Source organism: Schistocerca gregaria, chromosome 9 (assembly GCF_023897955.1).
Source record: "Schistocerca gregaria isolate iqSchGreg1 chromosome 9, iqSchGreg1.2, whole genome shotgun sequence".
In the NCBI taxonomy this organism is placed as follows: domain Eukaryota; kingdom Metazoa; phylum Arthropoda; class Insecta; order Orthoptera; family Acrididae; genus Schistocerca; species Schistocerca gregaria.
The window spans coordinates 121,933,208-121,952,970 of NC_064928.1; the positions used below are offsets into that span (position 1 = coordinate 121,933,208).

The 19,763-nt window shown below is 47.7% G+C and overlaps 1 protein-coding gene across 1 annotated transcript in view; it reads left to right on the plus strand.

Moving 5' to 3' along the window:
- The window catches only part of LOC126291460 (galactoside alpha-(1,2)-fucosyltransferase 2-like), a 100,423-nt gene that overhangs the window by 25,383 nt on the left and 55,277 nt on the right, over nt 1-19,763 (plus strand). Inside the window, exon 2 of the mRNA XM_049984972.1 lies at nt 15,727-16,076. Within this exon, the coding sequence (XP_049840929.1) occupies nt 15,727-16,076 (350 nt within the window). The remainder of the gene's footprint in view (nt 1-15,726; nt 16,077-19,763) is intronic.

Below are 19,763 nucleotides of genomic sequence, written 5' to 3' on the forward strand. Positions count from 1 at the left end.
CACTACACACAAAAGGAGATGTAGATGACAGAAACACAAAATATATTCTTAGAAGAGAGGCATCAAGTCTAGGGACCGTGGTGGCCACTCGAGTAGAGTGACATCAGAGGCCAAGGCACCGCCTGGTCAACGACGTGGCAGCGTCTCATTCAGGTAACATCGTACACAATTGTAGAAATGTGGATGGGCGCCATCACGTTGAAAGATGAAATCTTAGCTGTCAGTTTCAGCAGGTTACCTTCCATTAGGAAAGTGACTGCACACAGCGATTATGATGTGATTTATGAATTATACACTCCTGGAAATGTAAAAAAGAACACATTGACACCGGTGTGTCAGACCCACCATACTTGCTCCGGACACTGCGAGAGGGCTGTACAAGCAATGATCACACGCACGGCACAGCGGACACACCAGGAACCGCGGTGTTGGCCGTCGAATGGCGCTAGCTGCGCAGCATTTGTGCACCGCCGCCGCCAGTGTCAGCCAGTTTGCCGTGGCATACGGAGCTCCATCGCAGTCTAAAAACTGGTAGCAGGCCGCGACAGCGTGGACGTGAACCGTATGTGCAGTTGACGACTTTGAGCGAGGGCATATAGTGGGCATGCGGGAGGCCGGGTGGACGTACCGCCGAATTGCTCAACACGTGGGGCGTGAGGTCTCCACAGTACATCGATGTTGTCGCCAGTGGTCGGCGGAAGGTGCACGTGCCCGTCGACCTGGGACCGGACCGCAGCGACGCACGGATGCACGCCAAGACCGTAGGATCCTACGCAGTGCCGTAGGGGACCGCACCGCCACTTCCCAGCAAATTAGGGACACTGTTGCTCCTGGGGTATCGGCGAGGACCATTCGCAACCGTCTCCATGAAGCTGGGCTACGGTCCCCCAAACCGTCGTCGAACCCATCCTTCTACCATTCCTAGACCGGCAAGGGAACTTGCTGTTCCAACAGGACAATGCACGTCAGCATGTATCCCGTGCCACCCAACGTGCTCTAGAAGGTGTAAGTCAACTACCCTGGCCAGCAAGATCTCCGGATCTGTCCCCCATTGAGCATGTTTGGGACTGGATGAAGCGTTGTCTCATGCGGTCTGCACGTCCAGCACGAACGCTGGTCCAACTGAGGCGCCAGGTGGAAATGGCAAGGCAAGCCGTTCCACAAGACTACATCCAGCATCTCTACGATCGTCTCCATGGGAGAATAGCAGCCTGCATTGCTGCGAAAGGTGGATATACACTGTACTAGTGGCGACATTGTGCATGCTCTGTTGCCTGTGTCTATGTGCCTGTGGTTCGGTCAGTGTGATCATGTGATGTATCTGACCCGAGGAATGTGTCAATAAAGTTTCCCCTTACTGGGACAATGAATTCACGGTGTTCTTATTTCAATTTCCAGGAGTGTATTATTGGGTTGGTGCACAAGCTCGTAGCGTTTTCCCATAAGTTTAATTAACGCAGCAGATAGACATAAAACAGACCTTAATCATCAATAACATACTCTTGTCCACTACTTACAACAGTCAGCCAACGATGGGGTAACTTTTCGACTCACACATCTGTAGAAATCACGTGGCGTTGAGTAGAAGAACCCGTCGAGCCACGTTCGGAGCACATCCACTTCCTGAAAGGAATATCGTTGGAGATTGTCCGATAGAGAGCGGAAAAGGTGAAAATCACAAACAACAAAATCAGGTGAGTAAAGTGGGTGCCGAGTGACTCCCTAACCCAGCTCCTGCACAGTGTTTTTTGCCAGTCCAGCAGAATGTGGACGGGTGTTATAACGGTGTAGCATGACTTTACGCAGTCCTCCAGGTCTCTGTTGTTGGACTGGGTCTGCAAGACGTTTCAGTTGGCAATAAATATCAACAGTGATGGTTACGCCTTGGGGAGGCAATTCATAGTACACCACACCGCCACTGTTCCACCAGATGCATAACATTATCAACTGTGCATGCGCGCATGTCTTTGTACAGGGATTTGCTGCTTTGTTTCGACTCAACCATTCCTTTCTTTTCCTTACGTCAACGTAAAGACACCAGAGCCAATTGATGACGAGCAAACAGAGATGCACACATTGCCATCCACTGATTATTGTGATTTTGGCATACAGTGCACAGTAACCACACACCCGATTTTTCATCGTTCACTACTGCCTGCAAATGTCGTATGGTGATGGAATGATCACATTTGCAAGTTCTCGAATACATTGACGTGGATCATTCTGGACAAATGCGTTTGAAACATCAAACACCAAAGACCTTCCTAAACGTAGAGAGCCACTAATGTAATAGCGATTCTCCTTAACTCGAGAAAACCATTTTCTTGCCGTGCTGTACCCAATGCCATTAGCCGTCCGGAGCGGCCGTGCTGTTCTAGGCCCTGTAGTCTGGAGCCGATAGACCGCTACCGTCGCAGGTTCGAATCCTGCCTCGGGCATGGATGTATGTGATGTCCTTAGGTTAGTTAGGTTTAATTAGTTCTAAGTTCTAGGCGACTGATGACCTCAGAAGTTAAGTCACACAGTGCTCAGAGCCATTTGAACCAACCCAATGCCATTATGCCCATACACGACGCAAATGTTTCTGGCTGCCCCCGCTGGCGTCTCGTCTCTGCTTAACTCAAACAGAAGAATATGTCAGAATTGTTCCAATTTCTCCACCTGGCACTCTATTGTTTAGCATCCACAGCTGTGCTCACTATCTCTAAATGACAAAATGATAATATGTAAACTCAAATAGCAGCAGTGAACTACAAATAAAACACGACAACCGATGAATAAACCCACAGCAACTGGAATACCATCTGGCAAACCAAAAACACTACGAACATGAATGACTACATCATAAGTTTCTTATTTCAGTTCTAGCCCATATGGGCTTTCCATCTGACTTCCTCAGCGTAATTTTGCACCTCTTACATACAGCTTCATCCCATTTAGTTGTAACTGGATGCATGGTGCATCCCTTGCCACCCTAGCGTTCAGGTCTAAGAGGGTCTGAAACACAGACATTCTGGGATTAGTTGTTTGAGGCTTTCCCGACAGACATGTTGTATATATGGTTCTCGGGCGAGACGTCGCATGTCATAGTGAAAACTCCACAATATCTCGTCAGCGCAACTGGCCTACATCTTCAGGTGCGACGAACACACTGCTAAGGCAGGTTTTTTTTTTTTTCAATTCCCCCCAAAGGGGGCGGGCTGGCAGCAGCTTAGTACGCTGCTCTACAGCCTACAGACATTTTTTTAAAAAAAAAGGAAGAAGAAAGAAACAAGAAAAACAGACGATAAAACGGTGACTTAAAGTGTAAAATGGTGGAAAAATACAGAAAGTTAAAACAGAAAGCAAAAGGGGTTGGCAATGTTGATAAAATGCACAGGAATCAGACAAGTAACATAGTAGACACACAATTAAAAACCATGGCGACAGTCTGGTTTCCGTTCGCGAGAGATAAAAAACCACACCCAGCGACAGTATGATGGCTGTCCGCTACACTTACCAAAACACACAACACGGAACACTCACTGTAAAAACACCCACTGTAAAACACTACGCGAAAATGGCGGCACAAGTATGACTCCCGAGCCAAAGGAGGGAGGTGAGGAAAAAACGAAAAGGGTGGGGGAACCAAGGTGGGAGAGGACTCATAAGTGGGGAGAGGGGAAGGGTAGATGCGAGAGGGAATAAGAAGAGGCAGAGGAGAGAAATGCAAAAGGACTCGGGGGAGAGAAGAGGGCAGAGAGAGGGGAGGTGGGGAAAAAAGGAAGGAAGGGGGGAGAGGGAGCCCAGGAAAAGGGCAGAGGAAAGGAGGGGGAATGAGGATCAGAGTTGACAGGAGGGATAAATGGAGGAAGAGAGGGTATCATCTGGGAGGGGGAGTTGATGAAAGCCACCTTGGGAAAGGAGATGTAGGGTGTAGAGATGGAGAGTAAGGGGGATACAACAGTGAAGACTTGGTAGGGGGCAGGGATGGGAGAGGAGAGAAGCAACCAGGGGGTGAGGGGGTTCAAGGCGGCGGGAGGTGTAGAGGATGCAGATATGTTCGAGGAATAGGAGCAGATGGTGGAAAGGAATGAGATCATAGAGGATCCGCGTGGGGGACGGGAGGCGTATACGGAAGGCGAGGCAGAGTGCATGACGCTCAAGGATCTGGATGGACTTATAGATTTTTGGGGGGGGGGGGGGGCAGATATCCATGCAGGACTGGCATAGCAGAGGATGGGACGGATTAAGGATTTGTAGGTGTGGAGGATTGTAGAGGGGTGCAACCCCCATGTCCGGCCAGAGAGGAGTTTGAGGAGTCGGAGGCAGTGGTGGACTTTGGATTGGATGGAGCGGAGATGAGGGATCCAGGTGAGGTGACGGTCAATGGTGAGGCCGAGGTAGGTGAGGGAAGGGGTGAGGCTGACAGGACGGGCACAGACAGTAAGGGAGAAATCCAGGAGCCAGAAGGAGCGAGTGGTACGACCTACGATGATTGCCTGGGTCTTGGAAGGATTGATTTTCAGGAGCCACTGGTTACAACATGCAGCAAAAAGGTCAAAGTAATTCTGGAGCTAAGGCAGGAACAGGGCCCCCTATTTATGGCTGTCTTAAGCAGGAAGTGCGCATGCGTGGAGGCGCCAAATTCGATGGCCAATAGCGACGATATCAACTGATAATTGGAAGGACAGTAACGCCACCTACAGGATGAAGAACCAAATACTTTGGCGCACGCGCGGAGGCTGCCGCCGCTGCTCTGCGCTTCCATCGGCCGCCCCAGAGACTTTTGTCGGAAGCCGCAAGCAAAAATGCGCGTCCACGTAGTCGCCTTGATTATCCTCCCGTTGTCAACACAATATTTATGTTGGTGGCGAATCGTCGTCCGTCTTATGACCAACAGTACTCCTCTCTGCTCTAAGCGACTTCAATATGGCCAGTGCTGGATCCCAAGCTGTACTAAGCTGAAAGCCCGTGTCTCTGTTTACAAGATTCGTCGAGCTACGTACTTCCACTGCTTCCTTAATAAGACTGTCCCAGTACGAACTCGTCGATGCGAGAATTTTTGTATGTTGATAATTCATAGAATGGCCTGTACTGAGACAATGCTCGGCCACTGCAGACTTTTCTGGTTGCTCCAGACAAGTGTAGCGTCGGTGTTCAGTACATCTCTCTTCTACAGTGCGACAATTTTGTCTGATGTACGACATGCCGCAGCTACAAGGAATCTCGTAAACACCGGGTCTTCTTAGGCCAATGCTGTCCTTAGATGAGCCCGAGAGAGTTCTGAGTTTTTCCGGCGGACGAAACACACATTTAACTTTACGCCTCTTCAATAATTTCCCTATTTTGAAGAGACACCGCCGATGTATGGCAAGATGACCATTCCACTTTGTTCTTCGCCTTCTTCCACTTCCTCATGTTGGGTAACCCGCTTTGGTTGTAAGGCACGGCGAATCTCCCGTTCGGAGTATCCATTTTGTTGGAATGTGGTACGCAGATGGAGTAGCTCATTGGATAAGCTGTCTGAGTCTCATATGGATCGTGCTCTGTGGACCAACGCCCTCGGTACGCCACTTCGTTGCGATGGATGGTGACAGCTGGTGGCCTGAAAGCATAAGTCTGTGTGCGTTGGTTTACGGTACACTGTGTGACCTAATGTGCCATCTTCTTTTCTCCGTACCAAAACGTCCAGGAATGGAAGTTCGCGTTTTTCTCCATCTCCATCGTGAACTTGATGTTGGCATGAAGCGAGTTAAGATGCTCAAGAAAAGCATTCAGCGATGCAATGCCGTGAGGCCAGATAACAAAGGTGTCGTCCACATATCGCCAAAAACACCTAGGTTTCAAATCCGTCGTCTGGAGTGCTCTCTCCTCGAAGTGTTCCATGAAAAGATTAGCCGCAATGGGTGACAGGGGACTACCCGTTGCGACGCCGTCAGTCTGTTCAAAGTATTGTATATTAAATAAAAAGTATGTCGAAGTGAGCACATGTTGAAATAAGTCTAAAAGTTCCCCATCCAGCTTCACGCTAATGAGCAACAACGATTCCTGCTCACGAGTATATCTGATGGTGCGAGTCGTAAGTTCTTGAGCCGACGAATAAAGTCTTGTGAGTTACAGATGTGATGCTCAGATGGGTTGCCAGATCTTTCGATGGATTAATTTGAGGAGCCACATCTTCCCCTGCATAGCGTATGGTGGTGGTATTTTCCTATCGGACCTAACTTTAGAGGTCATCAGTCCCTAGGCTTACCCACTACTTAAGGGAGGTCTAGAACCTCCTACGGGAGGAGCCGTGCAAACCGTGACAAGGCGCCTTGGACCACGCGACTAGCCGTACCCCGCGCAACAGAGTGTACGCTGACGGCCTTCTACTTCTGGCCCGATGAAGTGCGCTACATTAAGCGATATGCATTGGAGTTGAGAAGCCACACGAACGTAGCCAAGTCGGCAGCGATGCATATTGGAAGGAGTCTCCAGGAGGGCTGCACAGCGCCCCTCCCTCAGATCGACGTCATAAGATGTCTGGGCATTACATTTACATGAAATGTGCATCATATGGCTGCCATGAAGTATGGACGCACAGAAGGCTGCCAGAACCTACATCGGCGCATGGACTTCCTACAGCGTGACCAATATCTTAACATTCACGTGGGAGCCAAGTTGATACACAGTGCTCAGGTTCTCCGACTACCGACAGCGATAGCACGCAGAATACAGGCGACGTCTGGAGATTACCTATTTGAAGTCTGCTGCGACACCTTCACCCTCCTACACGTGAAGATGGAGTGCGGGCTGCAACCTTGTATTTGAGCACCATGGCCAAAATGAGAAATTCGCTATTGGAGGAAAATGATACCGACGTCCATCCTGCCACCTGTTATGGTTCTGCATGTCGCTTCATTTCTTTTACGCATCTCAGCATTCCTACTCGAATATACACTACTGGCCATCAAAATTGCTACACCAAGAAGAAATGCAGATGAGAAACGGGTATTCATTGGACAAATATATTATACTAGAACTGACATTTTATTACATTTTCACGCAATTTGGGTGCATAGATCCTGAGAAATCAGTACCCCGAACAACCACCTCTGGCCATAATAACGGTCTTGATACGCCTGGGCATTGAGTCAGAGCTTGGATGGCGTGTGCAGGTACAGCTGCCCATGTAACTTCAACACGATACCACAGTTCATCAAGAGTAGTGACTGGCGTATTGCGAGGAGCCAGTTGCTCGGCCACTATTGACCAGACATTTTCAATTGGTGAGAGATCTGGAGAATGTGCTGGCCAGGGCAGCAGGCGAACATTTTCTGTATCCAGAAAGGCCCGTACAGGACCTGCAACATGCGGTCGTGCAATATCCTGCTGAAATGTAGGGTTTTGGAGGGATCGAATGAAGGGTAGAGCCACGGGTCATAACACATATGAAATGTAACGTCCACTGTTCAAAGTGCTGTCAATGCGAAGAAGAGGTGATCGAAACGCGTAACCAATGGCACCCCATACGATCACGCCTGGTGATACACCATTATGGCGATGACGAATACGCGCTTCCAATGTGCGTTCATCGCGATGTCGTCAAACACGCATGCGACCATCATGATGCTGTAAACAGAACCTGGATTCATCCGAAGAAATGACGTTTTGCCATTCGTGCACCCAAATTCGCCGTTGAGTACTTCATCGCAGGCGCAGGCGTCTGTGATGCAGCGTCAAGGGTAATCGCAGCCATGGTCTCCGAGCTGATAGTCCATGCTGCTGCAAACGTCGTCGAACCGTTCGTGCAAATGGTTGTTGTCTTGCAAACGTCCCCATCTGTTGACTCAGGGATCAAGACGTGGCTGCACGATCCGTTACAGCCATGCGGATAAGATGCCAGTCATCTCGACTGCTAGTGACACGAGGCCGTTGGGATCCAGCACGGCGTTCCGTATTACCCTCCTGAACCCACTGATTCCATATTCTGCTAACAGTTATTGGATCTTAACCAACCCGAGTAGCAATGTCGCGATACGATAAACCGCAGTCGCGATAGGTTACAATCCGACCTTTAACAAAGTCGGAAACGTGATAGTACGCATTTCTCCTCCTTACACGAGGCATCACAACAACGTTCCACCAGGCAACGCCAGTCAACTGTTTGTGTATGAGAAATCAGTCGGAAACTTTCCTCATGTCAGCACGTTGTAGGTGTCGCCACCGGCGCCTACCTTGTGTGAATGCTTGTGTAGATGCTCGAGAGGCATCTATCAGTTGCTGCTGAGATTCATCTTTTGCTATGTGACTGAGGGTAAAAGCCTGACCACTCTACGATCTGCGATGTGGAGAGCAGTCCAAAAGCCCTTCCTCCCTTCATGGGTATGAGCAACGTGGCACTATGTAGTTAACCAGAAATTCGTGACATCACACAGGTTGCACGCTATTCAGCTGACGGATTTTCCCCGCTGCCCACAATGCCGGACACTGACAAACACAGTTTACGTGTGGGACAGCTTTTGATGTAGGGACTCTGGAACAGAACGTCCTCTCCTGTTACCTTCGTGGCCTGCCTGATACAATTGACCCCTGGCTTCGCTTATGCTCGGTGGATGCCCCTAATGCTCCCTCTGAAACTTTCTACAACCCCTTGTCATTTCAGTTTATCCAGGTCCCATGTTCTTAAATAGCTATCTTTCTTAAGTTTCGTCAGTTCTAAACTACAGTTCATAACCAATAAATTTTGTTCAGAGTCCACATCTCCCTCTGGAAACGTCTTACAATTTAAAACCAAAATCTCTGTCTAACCATAATATAATCAATCTGAAACCTCCCAGTGTCTCCACGTCTCCTCCACGTATACAGACTTCTTTCATGAATCTTAAACCAAGTGTTAGCTACGATTAAATTATGCTCTGCTCAAAATTCTACCAGCCAGCTTCCTCTTTCTCTTTATTCTCTTCCTTTTCCTACTGTCGTATTGCATTCCCCCGTGACAATTAAATTTTCATCCTTGTAACTATCTGAATAATTTCTTTTATCTCATCATACATTTCTTCATTCACTTCATCATCTGTGGTGCTAGTTGGCATATAAACTTGTAGTACTGTGGTTGGTGTGGGTGTTGGCTACAATTATGTGGACATTATTCTGTTCACAGTAGCTTATCCACTTACCTATTTTTCAATCATTATTAGACCTACTCTGGTTTTAACCCTTACCTGATTTTCTATTTATAACCCTAAATTCCCATCACCAGCAGTCCTGTTCTTCCTGCCACCGAACTTCGGTAACTCCCCTTTAATTTTCTAAACTACTGGCCTGATTAAGGGATCTCACATTCCATGCTCCGACCCTTAGAACGACAGTCTTGTTTCTCCTGAAAACAACGTTCTCCTGAGCAGTCCCGCCAGGAGATCCAAATGGAGGACTGTTTTACCCCCGGAATATTTTACCGAAGAGGATAGCATCATCACTTAACCATTCACTAGAGCTGCAGGCCTTCGGGGAAAATTATGGCTATAGTTTCCTGTTGCTTTTAGCTGTTTACAGTACCTGCAGAGCGAAGCTGTGTTGGTTAATGTTACGATATCAGATCAGTCAATCATCCAGAAATCGAAATATGTAATATTGTCTTTCTATAACGACCAAAAAGTTTGACGAAAAGACTACACATCCCACAGCAATCACACACATTTCACACGGTGCACGAAAAAATTTGTCTTGTTCAGTGGTGAGTTATTCAGCCAGAGTAAAGTTATGTCTTCGAGTAACACATAAAAGTTCATTTTAAACGTTTTGATTGTTATTTGCTCTTAAAAGGATGCGTAATAAATAGATAGATATTAGTGTCATTGGCATTGCGAAACGGTTGAAATTGTTGAAAGTGAACAAGTCTCCAGCGCCTGCTGGAATCTCTGTCAGATTCTTTACCCAATCTGCGGCTGAGATAGCCCCACTGTTAACTGCCTCTATGGTAGACACCTCAAACAAAGAACCATGCCCAGCACTTGGAACAAACCACAGCCCACACCTGTCGACAAGAATGGTAGCAGAACTCATAACTAACGTCCAATAACCTGGACTTCCATTTGTTGTAGAATCTTAGATCACATTCCGAGCTCAAACATAATGAGGTATCTCGAACAAATCGATCTCTCCCATACCAACCTCCATGAACTTGGGTAGCATGTTGCTGTTGTTGTTGTCTGGTCTTCAAACCAGAGACTGGTTTGATGCAGCTCTCCATGCTATTCTGCCCTGTTCAAGCTTCTTCAGAAATGGTTCAAATAGTTCTAAGCACTGTGCGACATAATGGCTGATGTCACCAGTCCCCTAGACCTAGACCTACTTAAACGTAACTAACCTGAGGACATCACACACGTCCATGCCTGAGGCAGGATTCGAGCCTATGACTTTAGCAGCAGCGCGGCTCCAGACTGAAGAGCCTAAAGCTGCTCGAACACAGCGGCCGGCAAGCTTCTTCATCTCAAAGTGAGAGGTTCTATGCCCTCTTTTGCATTTATCCTCTCATTTTCATCAATTTTATTAATGTTCCATGTTATTGTACGGTAGTAACAGACCGGATAAGGTAATTGTAATGAGAGTATTTGTACTGAGAACTCAAAAACGACTTTTCACTTGATTCCCATGCATGTTGGTATAGTTCCATGAGTGGCCTGTGCGAAGCAAGCATCGGAGAACGCGGTATACAGCATTTCCGGTTGGGGGCTGCACTTCCCTGAATTCTGTGGGATTCGTACAATAGGCTGAAGCGCCTGGGGGGACGACGGACGACGTTCGAGTTTCGCCTGTTGTATGCAGGGCGAAATGACCTGTGAGACGTCTGAGTTTCGCCGCAGTTTGTATGTTAACTGTTCCGGCGCTTCCGGAACGAAGATTCCTGGCACCAACTGACTGCATTGTCCTCTTGATTCAGAGAGCCGGCCGGTGTGGCCGTGCGGTTCTAGGCGCGTCAGTCTGGAACCACGAGACCGCTAAGGTTGCAGGTTCGAATCCTGCCTCGGGCATGGATGTGTGTGATGTCCTCAGGTTAGTTAGGTTTAAGTAGTTATAAGTTCTAGGGGACTTAAGACCACAGATGTTGAGTCCCATAGTGCTCAGAGCCATTTGAACCATATGATTCAGAGAAAACTTGTGGACTGTGCCCTGCTGAGTGTGAGCGTCTGGCACCAGTTGGCCGGTGGTCTAGGCAGGTTGTTTTCGTAGCCGATCAAATGGCAAGTTCAGTGCCCTTAGCTGAATAGCAGAGGCATGACTGGTCAATTTAAACTGAGGCTACTTGACACCATGAAGCCCTACTCGAAATTGGAGGGAGCGGTCGCTATTGGCGCGAATGATGTTCTGAGACAGTGTGGGGGAATTTTTGAATCAGTACTGAATGCTGATTCGCGGTTTTCGAGAAGAGTAGGGAGTTGAGCAATGCTGGCTTCGCTGCTTGCATCGCATCACAGAGGGGGATTCGGGATCTGACCTTGGTCGGAGTCAGTCTTGTGACTTGGTCGCTCCTTTTCGGAAGAACTTAAAATTCTCAGACGGGCTTCCCGGCCAGGGGTTGACACAGAGTTGCTGCACGGCAGAAGTCGGCGCCTACATCATCCGGACGCTGCCTACCGATGACGTGCTGCAGATTTCAGTACTGGTACAGCATTTTGCGGCTCTGGCATTGTAGGACCTTATCAAGTTTATACTGAACCCCTCAGCAGCACGCGAGCTCGTTTTGCTACAAATCCACCTTGCTTGTTTCTCCATGTGATCCCATTTGAGCTCTCACTACTAATTGCGATGCTATATAGTCGGGAGATTAATATTCGATTCATTAGGACCTCCAGTCACTATCGTCAATCTATTGTATCACAGAGAGTAGAAGCCCCTTGTCAAGCCAACTCTTATTCTCATAATACACTCCTGGAAATTGAAATAAGAACACCGTGAATTCATTGTCCCAGGAAGGGGAAACTTTATTGACACATTCCTGGGGTCAGATACACCACATGATCACACTGACAGAACCACAGGCACATAGACACAGGCAACAGAGCATGCACAATGTCGGCACTAGTACAGTGTATATCCACCTTTCGCAGCAATGCAGGCTGCTATTCTCCCATGGAGACGATCGTAGAGATGCTGGATGTAGTCCTGTGGAACGGCTTGCCACGCCATTTCCACCTGGCACCTTAGTTGGACCAGCGTTCGTGCTGGACGTGCAGACCGCGTGAGACGACGCTTCATCCAGTCTCAAACATGCTCAATGGGGGACAGATCCGGAGATCTTGCTGTCCAGGGTAGTTGACTTACACCTTCTAGAGCACGTTGGGTGGCATGGGATACATGCGGACGTGCATTCTCCTGTTGGAACAGCAAGATCCCTTGCCGGTCTAGGCATGGTAGAACGATGGGTTCTATGACGGTTTGGATGTACCGTGCACTATTCAGTGTCCCCTCGACAATCACCAGAGGTGTACGGCCAGTGTAGGAGATCGCTCCCCACACCATGATGGCGGGTGTTGGCCCTGTGTGCCTCGGTCGTATGCAGTCCTGATTGTGGCGCTCACCTGCACGGCGCCAAACACGCATACGACCATCATTGGCACCAAGGCAGAAGCGACTCTCATCGCTGAAGACGACACGTCTCTATTCGTCCCTCCATTCACGCCTGTCGCGACACTACTGGAGGCGGGCTGCACGATGTTGGGGCGTGAGAGGAAGACGGCCTAACGGTGTGCGGGACCGTAGCCCAGCTTCATGCAGACGGTTGCGAATGGTCCTCGCCGACACCCCAGGAGCAACAGTGTCCCTAATTTGCTGGGAAGTGGCGGTGCGGTCCCCTACGGCACTGCGTAGGATCCTACGGTCTTGGCGTGCATCCGTGCGTCGCTGCGGTCCGGTCCCAGGTCGACGGGCACGTGCACCTTCTGCCGACCACTGGCGACAACATCGATGTACTGTGGACACCTCACGCCCCACGTGTTGAGCGATTCGGCGGTACGTCCACCCGGCCTCCCGCATGCCCACTATACGTCCTCGCTCTAAGCCCGTCAACTGCACATACGGTTCACGTCCACGCTGTCGCGGCATGATACCAGTGTTAAAGACTGCGATGGAGCTCCGTATGCCACGGCAAACTGGCTGACACTGACGGAGGCGGTGCACAAATGCTGCGCAGCTAGCGCCATTCGACGGCCAACACCGCGGTTCCTGGTGTGTCCGCTGTGCCGTGCGTGTGATCATTGCTTGTACAGCCCTCTCGCAGTGTCCGGAGCAAGTATGTTGGGTCTAACACACCGGTGTCAATGTGTTCTTTTTTGCATTTCCAGGAGTGTATTTCAGTATACCCTATCCTTTAACCTACTGTGAGTGTCGACAATCAGGTGCATTTGTGTTCTGATATATAATAAATCTCATTGTAATATTTAATCCTCGTATCATTTCGTAGATATACGCAGAATCCCATTTCCTTTTGTTTATTATGATAAAGTTCTCTTTTTTACTGAGTAGATTACGATTTTCTATAAAATTATAGTGAGTGTGCGCTCCTTATTTTACCAGCTAGCAGGATCCACCATCAATTTCTTCCGTTGCCATTGTGCGTATAGTTAAATAGGTGGTAGATAAGGAGGGAGTCGAGTGCATGTCTTGTTCTCATGCAAAATTCGTCTGAATTAAAGAAGTACAAACACTTCTGCACCCCCGGCACCTCGCAAAAGTACCTACAGCAACCTACATCCTTCAGAATCTGCATAGTGTATTCATTCCCTGGTCTCCCTCTACGATTTATATCTCCCACGTTACCCTCCAGTACTAAATTGGTGATCCCTTGATACCCCAGAACATGTCCTAGCAACCGATTCCTTCTTGTAGTCAAGTTTTGCCACAACTTTCTCTTCTCCCCAATTCTATTTAATACCTACTCATTAGTTATGTGATCTACCCATCTAACCATCAGCATTCTTCTGTAGCACCACATTGCGAAGCATAGATCAGTAAAACCCAAATCATACTTTTCTCATATGACTTCCTGAAAGTCACGTTTCAAGGAAAAAAAGTTAAAATATTTTGAAACAGAAGCTATTAGCAACTAACATGAATTCCCAATTTCCACACAAGGAAAACTGTGGAAACATTAAAGAAACTCAGGTCATTTTCAAGTGGCAGTAGATCCTGTTTCTGTTGCAAACTACAGGATGGTGGTCAACTTTCGAGGTATAGCTTAAATGCTCACACGTCATGTAACCTACTTTAAAAATATATAGAATTTTACTCACCATAAAACTCTGTAACTCAAGAATTAACAGTGTTGTCCAAATAGCTTTGACATGTATTGCGCAGTCCTTAAATATTTAGACCTTGCAATGTTTACAAACGCTGCAAAAAACACAACCTCATGTCTCAGGACAACAAAAACAGTAGAAAATGCTTGAAACTGGTTATGGTGGTCTCAAGTATGCATTCCTCTATGCGGTTATAAAATCTCTCACTAGACTAAAACACTGTCCAGGAAAGACCCTGTGCTCCTAGGTACACAGTCCTCCAGGTATTTTCCATGTTAGTAGTAGACAAACTATTTTTTATTGCTGTCTTAAACACATTCAAATACAGTAAAACAGACACAGGTCATTTATTTTGTTTTGAAAGTAGCTATGACGTCAACTATTTTTTTATTGGTAACAGTTAAAACAGAAAATAAAGCTACCATCATCTGCTTGTGCACCCCACAACATCAACATGCATGCTTAAACACATACTACACACAAGATTTATATAGAAAACAGGAAATCTAGAAAAATAAGCCAATATGCCCTCTAAAACCACTTATAGTATAACGTTTCATAATTTTAGGCGTGCAGAAAATGAACTGATCTTTGGGAATGACATGGATATGTGTGATGTCATGCAGATGAGAAGCAATGGCAAACAACTTGGGACTAGAATGATGTTATTTCTCCCAACCTCCCACCTCCACCCCCCCCCTTCCCACACACACAAACACACTTGTCATAGGAAGCCCTCTGATTTGACTATTGCCAAGAAAGAGATGTGGTTTAAGGAGCAGTTGAAAATGTAGTTGGACAATAAAATACTGAGCTGCAAGTGGAAGAGCTAAATACGTGTATTTGCTTAATACCTTTCTGACTGGCCTCTTTGCAAAACATGGCTGTGGCTTAGGAATGGGGGTGTGGCTTAGGAAGGTGGGAGGGGAGAGTATTGGATGGAGAGAAGTAAGGGGAAAGAAGAGGGAGGAGAGAAGGAATGGGGGGAGCTGCTGAGTCCTACTGGGTGCTAGTCACATCGATATGATAAAATGAGTAATTTGCTCTCCTACACATGTGTTCAATTATTGGATGTATTCTTTTCAAAGACTGTAGTTTTATGAGTAGTAATTACTTGGATGTTTTGGTAAAGCAATGAATTATCACTGATTTAAACAAATTATTATTATTATTATTTGTTATTTTTATTGTAACATATTTGATACACTTTAAGATAATGAAATAATTTATTATTGTTATATTAAAATTTTTATGTACTGTTTCATTACTGTTACTATTAGAACTGTACACATCTGTGGCATTTTAAAACTGATGGTGCCATCGAGTTATTTTTTCAAGATGTAACAAACTCTCCACCCCCACTTCCACTCGCTACAGCCTTTTGACAATCAACAGGTTGTGTACATGGAGAGAGTGGCCTGCAAACAAAGACGAGTCTTGAGAAGCTGTTGTGAATTGTGTGCAGGCAGCTGCAGAACCGGGATCAGCTGCACTCTGCCTGGAGGGCGTAGTGACAGTGCAACCTGGTGGCAGACTGGGGAACCTCGTGCTAGAGTACGCTTCTGCAGCTGCCGTGGCGCGGCGCCACCACCTTCGACTAGCTGTCCCGTTCGTCATGTGCAAGTTACTGTCCACAGTCTTCGCCAACCTCACTGCAGACCCTTTGTCTGTTCTTCTGCAGCAGCCTCTGTGCCATGGGGATAATCTTACTGAGTTGAATGTGCTGGAAGACCTTCAGAGACAGCCTCCACATCCACTCACTGTAGAGCAAACGGTGAGGTGGGCACGGAGTAGGCACATGCCTGTCATTCTCAGGTAGGTAAAGAAATGTAACATAATGAACATAAATAGCCAATAAGATCCATTTGAATTATGTAAGTACCAACAAAAAAACACTATGAAGAGTAAAAATCATGAAATTATTGAGAATAACAGCTTACAGCGAATGTTAGCAGAAGATTGATATACACTACTTGCCATTAAAACAGAAGCACCATGAAAGTGGCTCATAACAAATAAATAATTGGCTTGGATATGCAGGTGATTTAGCATTTTAGGCATCATCACAAAGTGTAACGAAGTAACACCACCATCTACAATACATTCAAGGTGTTTGGAAATTCCCACTCAAACTTCTAGAACTAGTATAGGAGAGTGAGTAGTTAATATTTTGAGCAGAAACTCTTTTTCCAAAATCGTACCATTCCTACGACGGTTTCAGTTCAGATGTGTAATGTGTCCACATCTGCTGAAAGAAAGAGGAACGTCTGAGAATTGATTGTCCTGGTGTGCAATAGGGTAGACAGTATGACATGTACTACATGAGACGATCACCTGATGTTACTTAATATATGCCTTGCTGCGGAACCTGTTCAATACCTGTCCATCTCCAATACAGTAAACACTGTTCGGTACACGTTTCTGGAGCACAGAGATGTGTTCCTTGAATATGGCAAAACTCGAGGTAACGGAAGAGCTGCTAGTTGGCTATATCAAGAACGTTTTCCACAATGTAGCGTGCCACCACAAAAACATTTAACCAAGATACCCAGTGGCTCTGATTAATAGTGATAGCTGTTTCAATCTTGATAAATCATGGAATCCAGCACTTGCTGTAAAAGACTCACAAAGACGTAGTCACAGTGCAGCTCACAATGATATATTGAAATGCCAACACAGATCGACTGCGGAGTAATACACTCCTGGAAATGGAAAAAAGAACACATTGACACCGGTGTGTCAGACCCACCATACTTGCTCCGGACACTGCGAGAGGGCTGTACAAGCAATGATCACACGCACGGCACAGCGGACACACCAGGAACCACGGTGTTGGCCGTCGAATGGCGTTAGCTGCGCAGCGTATGTGTTAACCGCAGCCGTCAGTGGCAGCCAGTTTGCCGTGGCATACGGAGCTCCATAACAGTCTTTAACACTGGTATCATGCCGCGACAGCGTGGACGTGAACCGTATGTGCAGTTGACGGGCTTAGAGCGAGGACGTATAGTGGGCATGCGGGAGGCCGGGTGGACGTACCGCCGAATCGCTCAACACGTGGGGCGTGAGGTCTCCACAGTACATCGATGTTGTCGCCAGTGGTCGGCGGAAGGTGCACGTGCCTGTCGACCTGGGACCGGACCGCAGCGACGCACGGATGCACGCCAAGACCGTAGGATCCTACGCAGTGCCGTAGGGGACCGCACCGCCACTTCCCAGCAAATTAGGGACACTGTTGATCCTGGGGTATCGGCGAGGACCATTCGCAACCGTCTCCATGAAGCTGGGCTACTGTCCCGCACACCGTTAGGCCGTCTTCCGCTCACGCCCCAACATCGTGCAGCCCGCCTCCAGTGGTGTCGCGACAGGCGTGAATGGAGGGACGAATAGAGACGTGTCGTCTTCAGCGATGAGAGTCGCTTCTGCCTTGGTGCCAATGATGGTCGTATGCGTGTTTGGCGCCGTGCAGGTGAGCGCCACAATCAGGACTGCATATGACCGAGGCACACAGGGCCAACACCCGGCATCATGGTGTGGGGAGCGATCTCCTACACTGGCTGTACATCTCTGGTGATCGTCGAGGGGACACTGAATAGTGCATGGTACATCCAAACCGTCATCGAACCCATCGTTCTACCATTCCTAGACCGGCAAGGGAACTTGCTGTTCCAATAGGAGAATGCACGTCCGCATGTATCCCGTGCCACCCAACGTGCTCTAGAAGGTGTAAGTCAACTACCCTGGCCAGCAAGATCTCCGGATCTGTCCCCCATTGAGAATGTTTGGGACTGGATGAAGCGTCGTCTAACGCGGTCTGCACGTCCAGCACGAACGCTGGTCCAACTGAGGCGCCAGGTGGAAATGGCATGGCAAGCCGTTCCACAGGACTACATCCAGCATCTCTACGATCGTCTCCATGGGAGAATAGCAGCCTGCATTGCTGCGAAAGGTGGATATTCACTGTACTAGTGCCGACATTGTGCATGCTCTGTTGCCTGTGTCTATGTGCCTGTGGTTCTGTCATTGTGATCATGTGATGTATCTGACCCCAGGAATGTGTCAATAAAGTTTCCCCTTCCTGGGACAATGAATTCACGGTGTTCTTATTTCAATTTCCAGGAGTGTAGATACAACTTATGCATTATGCACTTTACTGCCACCGACCAATGTCTCTGGTGCATTTGCATCTGTGGCCACATGCGCAGTCGCGTGGTACACGAGTATAAAGGGATGAAGCGAGGACTGGAGCGGTCATCTCTGATCCTCACTCCCCCTCCTTTAATCTGGCCTTTACCTGGGCTCCCTCTCCCCCCTACCCCCCGTTCCACCGTTCCAACCTCTTTTTTCCCCACCTCCTCTCTCTCTGCCCCCTTCTCTCGCCCGAGTCCTTTTGCATTTCCCTCCTCTGTCTTTTCTCATTCCCTCTCGCATCTGCCTTGCTCCTCTCCCCCCTTATGAGTCCTCTCCCTCCTTTGTTCCCCCCCCCCTTTTTTCGTTTTTTCCTCTCCACCCTCCTTGTTTTGCTCCCTCCTCCAGGTCCCCCTCCCTCTGTCTGCGTCATCTTTGTGCCGCCATCTTCTTGCAGTGTTTTACAGTGAGTGTTTTACAGTGAGTGTTCCGTGTTGTGTGTCTTTTGGGGCTTGTTGCGAACGGCCATCATACTGTCGCTGAGTGTGATTTTTTATCTCTTGCGAATAGAAACCAGACTGTCGCCATGGTTTGTTTTGGTAATTGGGTGTCTACTACGTTACGTCTGATTCCTGTGTATTTTATTAACATTGCCAACCCCTTTGCTTTCTTTTTTAACTTTCCGCATATTTCCGCTATTTTACACTTTAAGTCACCGTTTTATCGCTTGTTTTTCTAGTTTCTTTTCTTCTTCCATTTTAAAAAAAAGTCTGTAGGCTGTAGAGCAGCGTACTAAGCTGCTGCCAGCCCACCCTCTTCGGGGGGAATTGAAACTCAATAAAGGAAAAAAAATTTAAAACATAAGACTGGAACGGAAGTCTTGCGACTCACTCTGACGATGGCTGAACGGTATACAGCCGAAATATTAGAAGAAGAGGGAGATTTCTTGGGGCTGCACACCCGAAACTTAATGGAACAACTAATACTTGGCATGTAGCGAGTGAGGGAAGTGTGGTATTTGATGGCACCGTAAATTGCACATAACCGTTCAGCTGTGGCAGTTGAACCACACTGGATATTGTACCGGCACAGTTTAAAATAATGTTCACTGCATTTATTGTGCCAATCGCCTTGCCGCAAAGGTAACAACAGTGCCCATCAGGTAGCAGAAGTTAAGTGGTGGCGGGCTCAGCTAGCTCTCGGATGGGTGGCCGTCTGTCTGCCGAGCGCTGTTGCCAAGTGGGGTGAGCTTGGCCGTTGTGAGGCCTACTTGACTTGTTTTAGTAATTAATATGGTGTTCTAATTGATCTAACAGTTGTACTACATGTGTTATTTGCCTCCAGTCAGGAAAACTGAAATGACTGTGACAGCAGTGT